This window comes from Triticum urartu, chromosome 3A (assembly GCF_056163025.1).
Source record: "Triticum urartu cultivar PI428250 chromosome 3A, HENAU_Tu73, whole genome shotgun sequence".
Taxonomy (NCBI): Eukaryota; Viridiplantae; Streptophyta; class Magnoliopsida; order Poales; family Poaceae; genus Triticum; species Triticum urartu.
Window position 1 is genome coordinate 552,370,432 of NC_141875.1, and position 19,512 is coordinate 552,389,943.

At 41.3% G+C, this 19,512-nt stretch overlaps 1 protein-coding gene across 1 annotated transcript; it reads right to left on the bottom strand.

Moving 5' to 3' along the window:
• Nucleotides 1-7,068: 7,068 nt before the first annotated feature.
• LOC147980492 (uncharacterized) lies at nt 7,069-11,249 on the bottom strand. Its single transcript, XM_087515630.1, has 3 exons — nt 9,520-11,249; nt 9,122-9,431; nt 7,069-7,092 (listed from the first exon to the last, which is right to left on the bottom strand). Exons 1-3 carry the CDS (start codon nt 11,247-11,249, stop codon nt 7,069-7,071), a joined length of 2,064 nt encoding a protein of 687 aa, XP_087371756.1.
• Between the last annotated feature and the right edge of the window lie 8,263 nt (nt 11,250-19,512).

Consider the following 19,512-nt stretch of genomic DNA (forward strand, 5'->3'; position numbering starts at 1 on the left):
GAAGAGTGATTTTATTCTTTTGTGTTTTGGGTACAGCTTGACATGGCAAAGTCAAAAAAGAGCAAGGAAAATAATATAGTAGGGAGTGTTGTTACTCGTCGGGTGAAACGGAAAAGGTTCTGCCGTTGAGATTCTGCTGGTACTTATAGTGCAGTAGAAGGTCCAAGTCCACCGGCTAAATCTTCAAACACAGTATCACCTGCTCCACTAGCTGCAGCATCCGCTTCAACTATACCAGCATCTCAACCAGTTACTCGTTCGTTTGCTCCGGAACTAGCCAGTTCCCAAGCTGCCTTCACACCTAACACTACTTCCGAAGCACTGCTGACACAACAGGACTTGGCAAGATCAGATGAACCTCATGAGCATCAACACCAAGACGGTACCTGACCGAGTCAAGTTGCAGTTGCATGCTCCTTTATATGTACTCTCACAGTTTGATGTACACTAACACTTTCCATATTCGTTGTTGAACTAGCACCACGGCGCAAGTGGAAACAGACATCATGGATAATGCTTGACAGATTAACAAAATCTAAAGGAGGAAGAATGGAGATCCATTTTGAGGCAGGTTTAAAAAGGTCACGTAATGCTACAGAGTCAGCCAAGTTAGTATCAGAGGCAGCCGTTGCCGTTAGGTGTCATGCATGTATCCTCCCAACATGGATCCAGTACAGGAATGAGAAATACAATACCCAGTTTAACACCTTCCTTGACCATTTATCCGTAAGTAATGTTATTCATTGCAATTAGTAATATTGTCTTGCTCTGTCCCAAACTTTCTAGCTTCCTCCTAATAAGACTCACATTCTTTTTTCAACAGATGAGGTTCAAGTTGGATCCGAAAGATGATGCAACTAGACAAGCATGCACTCATGTTTTTCAGTCTGCTCTGCGACAGTATCGGTACCACCTTAGAAAATCTCACTTTGAAGGCAAGGCTAACAATGAAATCGCCCAAACATCTCTAGTGGAATATATTACAGATGAAGATTGGACAGCCCTCGTTAAACACTGGTCTGATCCAAAGTATCAGGTAGGCTATATGTATTTGATCAGACCACATATTGAACTTGTATTTATGTATGCGCCTTACAAGTGTATCTTCTTCTAGGCTAACTGTTTGAAGAACAAAACCAACCGTTCTAAAGTGAAATTCCAACATACCACAGGATCTCGTAGCTATATTGCACACTGCGAGGCTCTTGTAAATAGCTGCTACTTCCTTCTTTTTTTGTGCCATATTATCATATCTATATTGACTTGTTCCAAATACAGAGGAAATCCCGTGCGGACCAAAAAGAACCTGAACCGAATGCAGTGCAAATCTTCAAGGATTGCCACACCAGCAAGATGAAGGGCATGAGCACACCAGTTCAAGCCGCTGTTGTAAGTCCTTACTCCTCCTTCCTTGAACTGATTGGTACTGTGATATGTTCATTTAACTACTTGGTTTGCAGCCAATGTCAGTTACTATGTTCACTTTTATTCACAGTTGTCTTAATGTATCATTTCACCTTACATGGTTTAAAAGAGATGAAGGATATTCTTTTGGTCTTGACCTGTAATCTAGTTGTTATGTTCACGTGCGCACACAATGATAAAATAGCCTGTTTGTTTTATATCTGTTTGCCCATGATATGAATGATGTCATACTATGTTCATCCTACTTTAAACCATGTATCTTTATCCTTAGATGTCAACGAATGTGAGGAAATAGACAATACAGTAGGCATGCTACATGGAAATATGTTCCGAAATTGATTTTATTATGTAGTTGGCACTACAATACATGCTAATGTATTACAGTAGTTCACCAAAATAAGTTATGTATAAATGTTTAACCTACTTTGTTTGTTTTTGTCTCATTAGTAACTTATCTGGTACACTAATCTACAAGTTCAAACTTTCAGGAAGCTATGGAACAATTGATTGAACAGCCACAACCACCTGAAGGTGACGAGGCTACTACAGGCACAATGTCACCTCTTGCTGCAGTGCGTCGGTATCTCTCCACTAACAGTGCAAAAAGCACCTTCCTGCGTAATTCTGGGTTGGTTGTCAAGGTAACCTCATCCAAATCGCCTATTGAACAAAATCTTCCTGCTAGACAGAGTGATATATCTGTGCTCCAGACACAAGTCCAATCCCCAATGGACGTTGTTTCGGAAACAAGAATAGTGGTTGAGAAATGTCGTCAAGATATGAATGGTTTTGAAACCAGACTATCAGACATTCGCTTTGTTGTTCAAGAGCAATGGCGGAAAAAAGGTGGAGATCGTGCTGCTCCATCAGATTCTACAGCCTGAAACATTAGCACTCAGGTCAAATGATCTGTGCTTCTATATATCTGATGGTGCTTTTATCTGGAAGGACTGTAAACTTTATGCCAACAGGCCTTTTGTTGTATGGTTGGAATTTATTTTGTTGTGAGACAACATTTATGATGCTGCCTCAGGTTGTAGTAATTACGACGCTATTTTTGTATAGTGTAGGTTTATCTTAGTAATGTATTCGGCCGAAACCTTCGTAGGAGCCCAACATGCCAACATTCGTCGGGCCCATTCCAATTGGGCTAAAAACGATTACGGGCCGAAATTGGCATGTAGCCCACTAAAAATATCTGGGCCTAAATCAGCATAAGCTTTCATATTTTTCTGGTAGGCCTGTGCCCATAGTGAGCCTTTAACAGGCGTAAACATAATTTGGCCCCTCAGTAAAAGTAGGCCGTTTATAGGTGTAAATATCTCGAGCCCATAAAATACATGGGCCTTTAATAGACCGAAAGTGAGATTGGGCCCTGATTGTGCCAAATAACCCACTGGACTTTAACAGGCCGAAATTCGGACGGGCCGTAAATGCGCCGACCTAATACACGGGCCTTCAACAGGCCGGAACTTCGATCGGGCTAGATTATCATCATTTTTATATGGGCCGTTAATGGGCCCGATATGACGTTGGGCCACATATGGCCCATGGTTTACGTCCGGCGTTAACAGGCCGAAAATGACAACAGGCCGAAAGTGGCCCAAAGCTATAGTGGGCCTCTAACAGGCCGAATGTCAGACATGGCCGAATATGACCCAAATCCTTCACGGTCGTTTATGGGACGAAAGTTTTGATGGCCTGTAAATGGGCCCAAATGAAGCCGGACCTTTAACAGGCCAGAAATACACCGGGCCGTAATTCGGCCCAATTACTTAGCGGACTGTTAACGGGCCAGAAGTGACCATGGGCCGCGTTGATGACAAGTTTAGGACAGGCCGTTGACGGGCCGATTTGACAGAGAATGTTGGGCCTTTATCTGGGCCGGCCCATTATGGTCGGCAGAATCTAGTGGGCCTTTAACTGGGCCGGCCCATTGTGGTCCGCAAAATCTTATGGGCCTTTAGCTGGGCCGGCCCATTATGGTCTGCAAAATCGTGTGGGCCTTTAGCTGGACCGGCCCATTATGGTCCTCTAAATTTTGTGGGCCTTTAGCTGGGCTAGCCCATTATGGTCCGCTAAATCTTATGGGCCTTCGGTTGGGTCGGCCCATTTAATCTTTGTGGGCCACTTTTGGGTCGGTCCACGTGTCAACATATCATAGGCCCATCTCGACCATTGGATGAGTGACACTTGTGCCAACGCGAAGCTGACGCGTGGATCCGTCAGCCAATGAGAATTTTACACATGGAAAATCGGCATTGGTCATGGCTGTTAACGGGTTTCGGATCCAAAATCCGACCCGATAGCTTAACGGCGTTCACTACATCACAACACCAATGTAATGGCATGTAATCTGCTGGGAGAAAGCTCTTAAAACGGCATACTGGCTGCCGAGATGGTAGTTCTCCCGGCAGATAGAACCGCCACAAGAACGGCTGCCAGGGATTACTTCTCCCGGCAGATAGATATCTCCCGGCAGTTTAACTGCCGTTACGTACGTATTTCCCGGCAGTTAGTTTTCTCCCGGCAGGTTCCTTAGCACAAAGGGATTTTAGTTATCGGCAATGCAACTGCCGGTAAAAACTTGTTGGCCCGGCAGTTTGTATGCCATCACATTAATAAAATAGAATTTTGGGCAGCATATACCTATAATTTAATAACAATTCACAATGTCTAATTTAATATCCATGCACAATGTTTTAGCGAATCGGGACATCACACAAATTTATGCATACACTTCAATTAGAGTTACATTTAGGCCTCATACTTCATTTGATAAACATAGGAAGCAAATATAACGAGTACATATATATATATATATCGAGATGGCACATAACCAAATGAAGTTGTGTCACAAAAGGGGAAGTGGCTTAACAGCCACCAAAATGGGCAGAGCTAGTCTCCAGGTTTAACAAACAGTTTCTAGATATGCCACATAACCAAAATAAAGTTGTGCCACAAAAGGGGAAGTGGCCATACAATGGCTTAACAGCCACCAAAATGGGCAGAGCTAAGTCTCCAGGTTCAACGAACATATTACATTATCATCCCAACACTGAAAATTGAAGGTCTTCCAGATCTTCAACTGCTTGTAGATCTTTGAAACCACCAACTTGCTGTGTATGTTTGGGAAACCTGCAACGGACCGGAAACTCAAAATGAAGCTCTTGTTTCAGATTTTAAATGAACACATTAAGGATTATGACATAGCAAGGAATAATACAGAATTATATCAAACAGGAATTCTTTGACCTGCATATTCAAAATTCTTCCATGGGCCAATATGGCAAAACAGGAACCTGAGTTGAGTTGTAAAAGGAGTATATAATGCGTAGTTTGAATGCCAATTGACATTTCACATGTTTAGGTACTGGATGCAAACTGAATCATATATTCTTCCATGTAAAACACTTAGACTGAACACATGCATGTACATGATGCTACATTCCAAGAGCACAAGCTATGAAGACGTAATAATATATAATAGTCCAGTAAGTAACTAATTATTCTGGACTTTGCAAAGCAGAACGCCACTGGACAATGGACACATGCACTGAAAATAAAGAATGGCCACCAGTACACTTTGTACAGGGAGGTTTGAAAGATCACCATATATGTAGTCTCACCCAAATATTCAAAGGGGCTTAACACCACTGGACAGGGGAAGCTTGATATTCATATACTACCAAAGTTGTTTTGTTGGCTATCTAATTATGACTCTTGAAATAGATTATTTGTATACAATGGCCTACAACAAAAATGGTTGAACAGGCAAAAAAATCAAGGTTGTAAGTTCTGATTGTAATGTTTATGTATTTTAACCAGCAAAATTATTATTGTTGTTGTGTGGTGCAAAAGATGTGTATATCGATCTAATGTGCTCAACTGTTGGCATTTTTTGGTAAACGGAAAAAAGGAGCGACTTTCTCTATCTACAAAGAAAAAGAAAGAAGACTCGCAATTGTAAACAAAAAGTACAGTACTGTAGCTCAACCATAATTTCATATTTATGTCTCATATGTGTGTACTGATCACTAAACTCGACAGCTGTGGGCCCTACATTTACATCCTTTGTGAGAAAGCATCGAATGCAGGAAAGTCTATGTCCAAAAGAACAGCTCATGAGAGCTTAGCCTTTCTAGTAACCCAATATGGTAAGAGAAATATGTATGTTACCTCCTCAGCTTGCTTATGGTCGCATTGCTGCATTTGCCATTGACTTGTCCACTTCCAACTACATACATAGAAGAACAAGAGTATTAAGCAATCAACCATGATAGTCATTGTAAATTTAGCAAAAGAACCCAAGCTTACATGCTTGTAAGGCCATGCAATACATCATCCTTGAGCTTGCCCCATGGTTGTCATGTCCCCAACACCATGAGGGAGAATAGCATCCCTTTTTATTACATAGTTCACGACAACCTTACAATATTGAGAACCAAGCTCCTGACCACCTACCTCCTCTCTCTGATCAACTGATAGAATTGTAGCTTTTTCCACGGGGCTATTATGATCCTAGTAAACATTATAAAGTATCACATCCCTTCCTTTTTGAGGAATAATGAAAAAGAAGTTAGATAAGCGGAAGTGATTATTTTCCATCCTATAGAAACTAGAGGCAAAGTATAAACATAGTAAAATCTGACCTGATGATTTTTCCGCGTGATTGGAACTTCTTTCCGTAGGGATGTTGCCATCTTGTTTCGATGAAGTGTCACATCCTTATCTTGTTGCACTGTTGCCTTCTTCTTTTGGGAAATGGCAGCTGCCCTCTCTTGCAACACCTCATATTGAGCAGGGGGGATTAGACATTGTATTCCTGAGTGAATGGGGATTGGACATTGTAATCCTGAGTGAATGCTGCTACCTTCTTTTGCAACAGTGCCCCTTCTGTCTTCTTTTGCAAAATGGCTGCCTCCTTCTCTCGCCGCACCTCAAAGGTAGGGGTGGCAGATCCTACACTATCTTCTTGTCCATATGCACCTTCATGTCCATATGCATCTGCATCTACCCTCTGGGGCGAGCCATACCATGGACTGAACTCAACATTTTTTCTAGCATTTGATTGTAACAAGAATCTCTTCATTTGCAGAAATTCATCCTTGAGACTTGTAACTACTAATTGGAAATCATTCTCAAGTTGATCTACACGCTCATGTAGAAGCGCATTTTCTTGTCGAGCTTCGTTTGCTTCTTCCTCGGCCATTTGAAGCTTCGTTGATTTCATCTTTCTAGTTCCTGGCATGCCCAAACCCGCAGCACTTGGTCCCAGACCTTTACACCTGACATACCCATTCCTCTCCTTTGTAGTTACATGCGAGAATAGGTCACCTTGCTGGATGGTTTTTTCCAAAAGTTCTGGACGCTCATTCTCCATATTTTCTATCTTTTTCTACAAGACATAACATATGATTCATTAACACAGTGATAATGTAGTGTTGCTTCAACTAATAACTTCAAAGCAAATAGGTTGCTAAAACTACTTCAAATACATACAAACATATTTGCTGCAGCCACACTTGAAGGGGCACCGGTCTTCTTGCACTTGTGTGTTTCCATGAACACTTCTTGTCTATGAGGGGGATATCCATTCTTCATATGCTGCCACTTATTTTCAAGTAGTTAGATCAGAATAATCTAGAAATGATGGCAAAATAATTTGTGCAGGTAAGACTTATATGTACCATTTCATGAGAAACACGAGCATGACTTTTACTGCCTGATGTATGCAATAATTCCATCTCCTTTCGGTTTTGTTTCCCTTGCTGGCTATGCTTCTTCCCTCTTTCACTTTTCCAAAAGGCAACGAGTTCTTCCCAATCTGTTGGGCTAACTCTATTATTAGGGACAACTTGGAGTTCCTCATCGGTCTTGTCATCAAAATACAAAGTCTTCAACTCGGATTTGAAATCCCTCCATTTCTTGGCAGCGCTTCCCATGACCTAATCCTTAAGTTTGTCATCCACAACATAATACATCTGTTTTCAAGCATGTGTAAATGTATCAAGCATGTGTAATTATACAATGTAAGGGCGATGTATTAGATAAATGGGCACATTATATTATACCTTTAAGGTTGTCCATAATTGAATTTTTTGCTCAACTTCAACCTTTCTCCAATCAGTGTGCCTAAGAGATATTTTACTTTTCACAAGTGTGGAGATGAAGTTGGAAAACTCCGAGGCATTGTCCCCAACTGGTTGTCCATCTTCATTGTATTGTACATGAATTGGTGGCATTCTAGTGCGCTTTTTGCCCTTCTTCCCTTTTGTTTCTTGACCCAACTCATGGTCTAAACATGGACAGTAGTTACTAGGCTATCATACATTTAACTAACAGCCTATATGCACAAATATTAGAGCAACGCACCTTCATCCTCTTGGATGTTGTCACAAGGCATCTCTTCAACATCTCTAGTCGTTTGGGACCTAAGGACTCGATTTACTTCAACAATAGGCTTTTCTGCAGTGCTCTACAAATAAACAAACATGATGATGTATAAAGTTGTCATGAACTCAAAGCATGAATCAAAGTGCCTCAAAACTGAAGTAATAGATGCAGCAACCAAACAAAAGCATGATATATCACCTTCTTCCTTTTAGTTTGTCGCTGACTAGCTGGGCCTCCATTTTCTTAATTTATATTTGAAAATCTAAAGCGACCAAATCGTTCAAAGTCCTCGTTGTTTCTCTCTCTAATTCTTGCTAGCCTCTCTTCCTCTCGTTCTTGAACATTGTCCTCGTCTCTTCCTTTTTCCATTCTTTTTCCTGAAGAGAAAATTAATGACACATTAGATGTTAAGTAGGTAAGCATATAACTGAAAAATGTAAGGAAAAGACACACACTTTGGTTGCTAAATTGCACGAACGAGTGTTCCATCTATATTTGTCCTACTATGAGGTATATTTCTAACATCAACACTGAGATCTACATTGGCATATAGATCAGGGATTGGTACTCTAGGTGCATCATGCTGGTCATAAGCACCATCTTCCGCTTCAAACATATCATAAAGGTCTCGTGGATGTGGAAAACTTCTAACAAAACACCAATCTTTATCAAGATCATCTTGCACATAGTACACTTGAGTTGCTTGAGATGCCAAAATAAAAGGTTCATCAGACTTGAGTAAATGCTTGAAGTTCACACGCATGGCACCCAAATAATCAACTTGAACCCACTTGTCTTGTGCACGGTTGTCAACCCAATAACATTTGAAAAGAATAATACTTCCTTTGTTTTTATAATTTAACTCAAGAATTTCGGTTATCACACCATAATATATTTTATTTGTGACCATAAGATTTTCACTATCTTCACATGAGGGCGACAGAATTTGAGAGACAAGAGCAACCCCACTGCTTTGGGTAGGTCTACCCTCATCATAGGACTTTGTGTTGAAATTGTACCCATCTATGGTATAGCTATTACATTTCCTTGCAGCTAAGAAGGGCCCATTAGCTAAAGTTCGAATCTCTTCAGAAATATCTTCACCATTCACAATTAGTTGTGCCACATGGGATTTAAACCACTCATGGAATTTCACATGGCGAGTGCGACTAATCTCTAACTTAGTCCCATGGCCAATTGAAGACAAATAGGCATCATACTTGTTGCAGGAGTTAAGTACAAAAGTTTAGCACTATGACAAATATCGTTCATAGGCTCAAATGATAACAATTCTTAGAATAACATACCTCAAGTATGGATCTATGTTATCATAATTAAACAAAACATATCGATGTGCTTGCAGCCATGACTTGTGATCCAAGGTCACTACATGCTTTCCAGCCAAAAATCGACCCTTGTTGGTAAAGAATGGCATAGTAGATACATTGGGCTCAGGGACATCAGTTTTGCATTTTCTATTAAATCTAGTCTCACATCCTTGTAAATAACGGGAACAATATGTAAGGGACTCATCAAACACATAGCCCTCTGCAATTGACCCCTCAGGATGGCTCTTGGTACGAACAACCCCCTTTAGCTTCATATTATACCTATATAGTATATACATAACATATATCAGGTTATTTTGGAGATGGGAAAGAAACCATATGATACCCAGAAAATAGGTTTAGGGATGACCTCTCTACCGGATACATGCTGCTGTACTTTACTGGACCCCATAGCCTCACTTGGGTTGGAAGATGAACCATCAAGTGAACCATAAGATCAAAAAATGATGGCAGAAATATGGTCTCAAGAATGCACAAGGTCTCAGCTATTTCTCCCTCTAGCTTCTCCATATCACTTATGGAAATGACAGGAGAATATATTTGCTTGAAGAATCTGCTGACACGAACCAATGCAATGGCGACTTCCTTTGGCAGTCTGTTCCGAACAGCTAGCGGAAGCAATTGCTGCAAAAGAATATGATTGTCGTGGCTCTTCAACCCAGTGATCTTCTTCTGCTTGACAAGGACATTGCGGCGTATATCAGATGCACAACCATCAGGGAACCTAGCTCCCTTCAAAACATGGCAAAACAATTTCTTATTTTCATTGACCATTGCATAGGGTGCAGCAGGCAAATCAAATTCTTCACCAACTGGGACAGGTTGGAGAGCTTTCCTTATTCCTAGATGCTCTAGATCTTTATGAGAAGCATAATTATCTTTTGATTTCTTATCCATGCCTAAAAGTGTGTTAATTATGTTTTCACATACATTCTTTTCAATATGCATTGCATCAAGATTATGAGGCTGCAGCAAGTCTTTCCAGTATCGCAACCTAAACCATATGGATTTTCTTTTCTGAACTATTGGTGGTTCGCCAACCTTGCGCTTCTTGGTGGTTGTTTTCCCGGAAGGGTTCTTTCCAAAAACAGTCTTCATATTTTCAGTGAGGGCCAAAGCTTCCTCTCCGGTAAGTGGTACAGGTGCTGCCCCTAACTCCACACCACCATCAAAGGAGTCCTCATCAAATCTGTATTGATGGTTTGGATCAAGAAACCTTCTATGATTCATATAGCAAAATTTCTTTCCTTCCTTCAGCCAAAGAGAGCAAGTCTCTGAGCCGCACAATGGACAACCAAATTCACCCGAGGTTACGATACCGGATAGAGTGCATAAGCCTGGGAGGTCAGATGTAGTTGATAATACAGCAGCATGGAGGTTGAAGGGTTTATCGGTCGAGGCATCATAGGTTCTAACACCCTCCTCAAATAGCGAGTTCAAATCATCAATAAGTGGTTCAAGGAACACATCTATATCTCTCCTAGGTGACTTTGGACCAGGAATTAGCAGACATAGGATGAAATTTTGTTGCTTCATGCACAACCAAGGAGGAAGATTCAACAGAATTGCTACAACAGGCCAAACACTATATGATAAATTCATTGTCCTAAATGGATTAAAACCATCAGCACATATAAGCAGCCTAATGTTGCGACTATCTTCGGCAAACTTAGGATATTTGGCATCAAAGTCCTTCCAAGCAGGTGCATCTGATGTATGCCTTATTAGTCCATCTCTTGTGTGTTCTTCATCATGCCATTTGCAATCTGTTGCACTCTTCGGGGACACGAACAGGCGTTGTAGCCTCTTCTTTATTGGAAAATAATGAAGAACCTTCCTTGGGACCTTGTGTACATGTTTCCCATCAAGGTTGTTCTTTTCAGATTTCCATCGGGAAGTTTTGCATGTAGGACAAATATCTTTATCTACATGCTCCTTCCAAAACAGAATGCAATCATTCTCACATGCATGAATTTTAATATAACCCAGCTCAAGACATTTTATCATTTTCTTAGCTTCATAAAAGTTTTTGGGTAGCTTTGCTGTTGGGAAGGCCTCTTTTAGCAACTCTAGCATCATGTCAAAGCTTTTATCGCTCCAACCTCCAAGAGATTTGGTATGTAGTAACCTAACAACGAAACGTAGTTTTGAAAAGGTTGTGCATCCTAGATAAAGCTCCTCGTTATCATCAGCTATGAATTGTCAAAAAGCATCTGCCTCATGCTTCTTTTTCTTTTCTAGAAGAGGGTCAACGCTCCCAGGCTCTACATCCTCGTGAATTGGATCCTCCCCACCGCCACGATCACTTAAATCCCCAATTAGGTGTGCCATATCTTGAATCATTTCGAACATCTCATCATAATTATCTAGGTCATTCTCCTCTTGAACATCATCGGGTTGGACCGGATCATGGTCACTATCAGATGCAAGAGATGATGATGCCTCCCCATGATATATCCATCTTTTGTATCCAGTAATAAACCCATGATATAATAAGTGCTCATATACATCACTAGCTTCAAACCAACAACAGTTCAAGCATTTTCTACAAGGACATAATATAGCATTCCCTCTTGCTGAATGAGTAAAAGCAAACTCTATGAATTTCACTACCCCGTCAATATATGCTTGTGTGTTTCTAGCTTTGTCCATCCAACTCTTGTCCATTCCAAATTCACTATATTTACCTAACATACGAAATAAATTATACTTCTATTAATGGGGGAAATCTAGTGACAAAATGCATGCCATTCATATCTAATACAAGCAAGGACAAATACAATACGGACCAAGAATGCAATCTGGCATAATAGAATAAATATTCAATTGAAAGATGTCATTTTAGGAACTGCAAAAACTAAAATAGTAGTAAAAATATTATTATCTATGTGATAAAAACAAAGCACTTGTTATGTCCACAAATCTGATTTTTTTAAGGAATACACAAATCTGATTTCGTGAAACATAAACAAAGAAGTGTTGTAGAAACAAGGGTTGAGGAGGCATCCGTATGATAAAAACAGAGCACTTATTCTGTCCACATGCTACAACTTTGCATCTATATAAAAACAAGCATTCATATGATAAAAACAGAGCACTTGTTTTGTCCACATGCTACAACTTTGAGGCATCAACTAAACACAAAAAGAAGTATTGTAAAAATTATAACTGAGTGCCTAGTACACAGATTAAACTAACCCATCTAACATTTTTGCAAGGTAGCATTGAATCATCTGCCAAGTTCATAGATTGAAATGGTAACAATTGTACAAGTCAGAATTAAATCTCATTTGCAGGTACAGAATTTAAACCAAACCCAGGCAGCAAAGAAATCTCTCCAAATGCTAAGAGAGAGGATGTTCAGGAGGCAGCCCTGTCCATAGAGAGGATGTTGATGTTCAGGTGGCAGAACTGCTCGCCGGAGAAGAGGGATGCTCCGCTCCTTGGGGGAACGGAGAGGATGTTGACGTGGTAGTGAGCTGCTCGCCGAAGAAGAGGGACGCCCGCTGCTTGGAGGATCGGAGAGGACGTACAGGAAGCGGTCCCGCTCGGTGCTTGACTCCTCGGTCCATGGGGGTGCCGCGGCGCTGATATGCGGTTGTTGGGGCGAAAGACTGACTCCGTCCGGGTGGACGATGGTCGGCGGCGGTGGGGTGGCTGGAAGAGGCGGCGGGGCTGTGGTGGTGGGGGCCACCGCTGGCAGTACTAGGATTTAGGGCGGCCAGCGGCGGGGAGAGGAGTCGGGGTGCGGCGGGGGGGTGGCTCGGGACGGCGGCGGAGCTGCGGTGGTGGGGGACGCCGGCGGCGGCGGGGCTGCGGTGGTGGGGGATGCTGGGCCGATGGGATTTGGGGGCGCCGGTCGGATTTGGGGGCGGCGGCTGCGGTCAGGTAGGGCACGAGGGATTGGGGGTGGCTGCGGTCTGGAGGTAGGGCACGAGAGGTAGTAGTTCTTTTGGGCTTTTTTTTCTGTCTCTCGCGCGCTTTTCCTCACTTGCGCGCGCTTAGGCCCAAACTATATTTTACTCTCGCGCCAAAAGCGAACCCCGGCAGATAATGGGCCGTAGTAGGCTTCTCCAGGCAGACATGGCGCCCCCAAGTGTCCCGATAGTTTGTTTGCCTTTGTTCTTCAAGTTCTACCAGCAGTTGCACCACCGTGAGCTAGTTCTACCGGCAGTTACAGATGCCCCGGCAGTAAATTTGCCCTTGTTTAGATACTTCTCCTGGCAGTTAACTGCCCCAAAACAAGTGTTGTGGTGTAGTGGTTCCATTACGGTGAATGCCATGTGTCGGTCACCCTTGACGAAAGCACTTCTGTGACGCGCGATTTATCGTCATGGAAGTGGACACTTCCATGATAATTTTGGCAATGTCATGGAACACTTCTACGACAGCACAGGTATGACTATCTTGATTCTGTCATAAATTTGTCATGGATGTACATGCATGACAGAAAACGCGACCTACTGTGACAAACACGTATCATCACAGAAGTGTATTTTTTTGTAGTGGTACCACATACCTATTCCTTTTCGGAGTCTGAAATGTTCCGGAAAGTGTCCCTTATGTATTCCTCCAGGGTTACAGTTTCAATGATATTAGTTTCAACATTTATAGGATCACCTGAGATATAATGTTTGATTCTTTGACCGTTCACCACCCTCGGATTTGTGCCTTCGAAGTTGTTGATTTTTATGGCACCAGAACGATAGACCTCCTCGATAACGTAAGGACCTTCCTATTTAGAGAGAATTTTTCCCGCAAAAAATCTTAAACGAGAGTTGTATAGCAATACATAATCACCTACATTGAACTCACGCTTTTGTATCATTTTATCATGCCATCTTTTAACTTTTTCTTTAAACAGTTTGGCATTCTCATAGGCCTGGGTTCTCTATTCATCAAGTGAGATAATGTCAAATAACCTCTTCTCACCGGCAAGTTTGAAATCATAATCGAGCTCTTTAATGGCCCAATATGCCTTATGTTCTAGCTTAAGAGGTAAGTGACATGCTTTGCTATAAACCATTTTATACGGAGACATACCCATAGGATTTTTATATGCAGTTCTATAAGCCCATAATGCATCATCAAGTTTCTTGGACCAATTCTTTCTAGATCTATTAACAGTCTTTTGTAAAATTAATTTGAGCTCTCTATTACTCAATTCTACTTGACCACTAGACTGTGGGTGATAAGGAGATGCAATTCTATGATTAACATCATACTTAGCAAGCATTTTACGAAAGGCACCATGAATAAAGTGTGAACCACCATCAGTCATTAAATATCTAGGGACTCCAAACCTCGGGAAAATAACTTCTTTAAGCATCTTAATAGAGGTGTTATGATCAACACTACTAGTTGGAATAGCTTCTACCCACTTAGTAATGTAATCAACAACGACTAAAATATGTGTATACCCGTTAGAGGAAGGAAAATATCCCATATAATCAAAGCCCCAAACATCAAATGGTTCAATAATTGGTGAATAATTCATAGGCATTTCTTGACGTTTACTAATATTACCAATTCTTTGACATTCATCACAAGACAAGACAAACTTACGGGCATCCTTGAAGAGAGTAGGCCAATAAAAACCGGATTGCAATACCTTATGTGTAGTTCTATCTCCAGCATGGTGTCCTCCATAGGCTTCAGAGTGACACTTGCGTAGGATCTGTTCATGTTCATGCTCAGGTATACAACGTCTAATAACAAAATCTACTCCTCCTTTATAAAGGTGTGGGTCATCCCAGAAGTAATGTCTTAAATCGTAGAAAACTTTTTCTTTTGCTGGTATTTGAAACTAGTTGGTATAAATTTAGCAACAATGTAATTTGCATAATCAGCATACCATGGAGCAGTTTGAGAAGCATTTATGACATTTAATTATTCATCAGGAAAGCTATCATCAATAGGTAGTGGGTCATCAAGAACATTTTCTAACCTAGATAAGTTGTCTGCAATGGGGTTCTTAGCTCCCTTTCTATCAATACTATGCAAATCAAATTCTTGTAGCAGGAGAACCCATCTAATAAGTCTGGGTTTAGCATCTTTCTTTTCCATAAGGTATTTAATAGCAGCATGATCAGTGTGAATAGTTACTTTAGAATCAACAATATAAGGTCTGAACTTATCACAAGCAAATACAACTGCTAAGAATTCCTTTTCAGTAGTAGCATAATTTCTTTGGGAATTGTCTAGAGTTTTAATAGCATATTGAATAACATTTATTTTCTTATCAACTCTTTGCCCTAGAACAGCACCTACAGCATAATCGCTAGCATCACACATAATTTCAAAAGGTAAATTCCAATCAGGTGGCTGAACAATAGGTGCATAAATCAATGCTTTCTTAAGTATTTCAAATGCTTCTACACAATCATCATCAAAGACAAAAGGAATATCTTTTTGTAATAGATTAGTCAGAGGCCGAGAAATTTTTGAGAAGTCCTTAATGAACCTCCTATAAAAACCGGCGTGACCGAGGAAGCTTCTTATACCTTTAATGTCCTTGGGACATGGCATCTTTTCAATAGCATTAACTTTAGATTTATCAACTTCAATGCATCTTTCAGAAATTTTATGCCCCAAGACAATACCTTCATTAACCATAAAGTGGCATTTCTCCCAATTTAGAACAAGATTAGTTTCTTCACATCTCTGCAAAACTCGATCAAGGTTGCTCAAGCAATCATCTAAAGAGGATCCATAAACGAAGAAATCGTCCATGAAAACCTCACATATCTTTTCACAAAAGTCATAGAATATAGCCATCATGCATCTTTGAAAGGTAGCAGGTGCATTACATAAACCAAAAGGCATACATCTATAAGTAAAAGTACCGAAAGGGCAAGTAAAAGTGGTCTTTGCTTGATCATCAGCTGACACAGGTATTTCAGAGAAACCAGAGTAACCATCTAGAAAGCAAAAATGTGTGTGTTTGGATAATCTTTCTAGCATTTGATCAATAAAAGGTAAGGGGTAATGATCTTTTTTAGTAGCCTTATTTAATTTGCGAAAATCAATTACCATCCTATAACCTGTAATAATTCTTCGTGGAATCAACTCATCTTTATCATTAGGAACAACGGTGATACCTCCCTTCTTAGGGACACAATGGACAGGACTTACCCACTGACTATCAGCAACGGGATAAATTATACCTTCCTCAAGGAGCTTTAGTATTTCTTTTCTTACCACTTCTTTCATCTTAGGATTCAACCGTCGTTGGTGATCAATAACTAGTTTGGCGTCTTTCTCCAAATTTATTTTGTGTTGACATAGAGTGGGACTAATGCCCTTAAGATCATCAAGAGTATATCCAATAGCAGCACGGTGCTTCTTCAGAGTTTTAAATAATTTCTCTTCCTCCTTCTCTAAAAGGTAAGCGCTAATAATAGCATGATATATCTTCTTTTCATCAAGATAAGCATATTTAAGAGTATCAGGTAATGGTTTAAGCTCAAACACAGGATCACCCTTGGGTGGAGGAGGATCCCCTAGGATTTCAACAGGCAAGTTGTGTTTCAGAATATGTCCCTGTTTAAACAATACTTCATCTATTTCCCTTCTTTCATTCATGAACAGATCATTTTCATGGTCTAGTAAATACTGTTCTAAAGGATCAGTAGGAGGCACGGCAATAGAAGCAAGACCAATAACTTCATCTTTACTAGGAAATTCTTTATCATGGGGTTGTCCACGAAATTTAGCAAAATTAAACTCGTGAGACATATCCCCTAAACCAACAGAAACAATATCCTTATTGAAGTCTATCTTAGCATTGACTGTATTCAAGAAGGGTCTACCAAATATAATGGGACAAAAGCTATCTTGTAGGGAACCAAGAACAAGAAAATCAGCAGGATATTTAACCTTCCCACACAAGACTTCAACATCTCTAACAATCCCAATTGGTGAAATAGTATCTCTATTAGCAAGCTTAATGGTAACATCGATATCTTCTATCTCAGCTGGTGCAATATCGTGCATAATTGCTTTGTATAAGGAAATAGGTATTGCACTAGCACTAGAACCCATATCACACAAGCCATGATAACAATGATCTCCTATTTTAACAGAAATAACAGGCATGCTTGTAACGCCCTCGATGCGGCTATAGCTCCCACGTGTCGAGGCACGACTTAGAGGCATAACCGCATTGAAAGCAGTGTCGCAAGTCAGGCAATCATTACAACATCCCATGTAATACATAATAAAAGGGGGAGATACATAGTTGGCTTACACTCGCCATGTCACATCAGAGTACATAAATAACATCCATCAAACAAACACTCATGGCCCGACTACGGCGCCAAAATGGAAAAGAACCCAACATGCGACAAGGCCCTGAATCAAACCCCAACTAGGCACCACTACTGATCATCGGGAAAGGAAACATAATAACGCTGAGAGTCCTCGTCGAACTCCCACTTGAGCTCGTACTCGTCACCTGGAGCGAAATCACCTGGTCCTGCATCTGGAATTATAGTATCTGTGAGCCACAGGGACTCAGCAATCTCGCACCCTCGCGATCAAGACTATTTAAGCTTATAGGAATGGATAAGGCAAATATATGTGGAGCTGCAGCAAGCGACTAGCATATATGGTGGCTATCTTATACGCAAAAGAGAGCGAGAAGAGGAGGCAAAGCGCGAGCGAGAATCTAGAAGAGCAGCCTGCGCAAGCATTACTCCAACACCGTGTCCACTTCCCGGACTCCGCCGAGAAGAGGCCATCACGGCAACACACTCAGTTGATTCATTTTAATTAATTAAGGTTTAAGTTATCTACAACCGGACATTAACAAATTCCCATCTGCCCATAACCGCGGGCACGGCTTTCGAAAGTTCAATCCCTGCAGGGGAGTCCCAACTTAGCCCATGACAAGCTCTCATGGTCAACGAAGGAATAGACCTCCATCCGAGACACACCGATCAGACTCGGTAACCCGGTACAACAAGACAATTCGACAGGTTAAAACAAGACCAGCAACACCGCCCGAATGTGCCGACAAATCCCGATAGGAGCTGCACATATCTCTTTCTCAGGGCACACTCAGATTGTTCAAACTTCCGGTAGGCCAGCCCAGAGTTGCCCCTGGTAGCCACCGGCGGCTGACGGTTTGGACCAACACTCAGAGGAGCACTGGCCCGGGGGGTTAAAATAAGATGACCCTTGAGTCTGCAGAACCCAAGGGAAAGAAAAGGCTAGGTGGCAAATGGTAAAACCAAGGTTGGGCATTGCTGGAAAAGCTTTAATCAAGGCGAACTATCAAGGGGTTCCCATTATAACCCAACCGCGTAAGGAACGCAAAATCCGGGAACATAACACCGATATGACGGAAACTAGGCCGGCAAGAGTGGAACAAAACACTAGGCGAGAGGCCGAGCCTTCCACCCTTCACCAAGTATATAGATGAATTAAGATAACATAGCAATATAATGATATCCCAACAAGTAAAATAAGTGTTCCAACAAGGAACGGCTTCCAATCTTCACCTGCAGCTAGCAACGCTATAAGAGGGGCTGAGCAAAGCAGTAACATAGCCAATCAACGGTTTGCTAGGACATGGTGGGTTAGAGGTTGACATGGCAATTGGGAGGCTGACAAGCAAAAGGTAGGCATCGTAGCATTGGCATAGCAAGAGCGAGCAACTAGTATAGCAAAGATAGTAGTGATTTCGAGGGTATGATCATCTTGCCTGCACAGTTGTCAGAGTTGACCGGATCCTCACAAGCGAACTCAACGGGCTCCTCGGTAGCGAACTCGTCTCCCGGCTCTACCCAACAAGACAAACAAGCAACAAGGATACAATCAACCACGTGCAAGACCAAGCAATAAGATGAAATGATGATATGATATGCGGGATGCGATGCGGGATGCAAAATGCAAGATATGACAGGAAATGCATGAACCTGGCCTCAACTTGGAATTCCAAGGGTTCCACTGGATAGAGGGGGTGAAATCGCTTGAAAACAATATAAAGATCATTGGAATCGGAGTTACGGTTTGGAAATGGCAAGCGTTTTAAGATATGACACCGGTCTGCGATTTACAGCAAGTAGGCATCTAAATGCAATGCAATGAACATTCTACAGCCACCAAACATGACAACAAAATACATGGCAGGGATGCACACAAGATGCTTAACAAAAGACTAGCACTGAGCCACGGCCAATTCATCCATTAAGAGGTTCAAACAAGCATGGCAAAAACGCAAATGCAAAACAGATTCCAGACTTAGTGAAATTAACACTAGTCTGAAATTTCAGATCACGATGCTCTCTTCGGAGCAGCAAAACAACATGATACATGACATGAACATGACAAGTAAGAA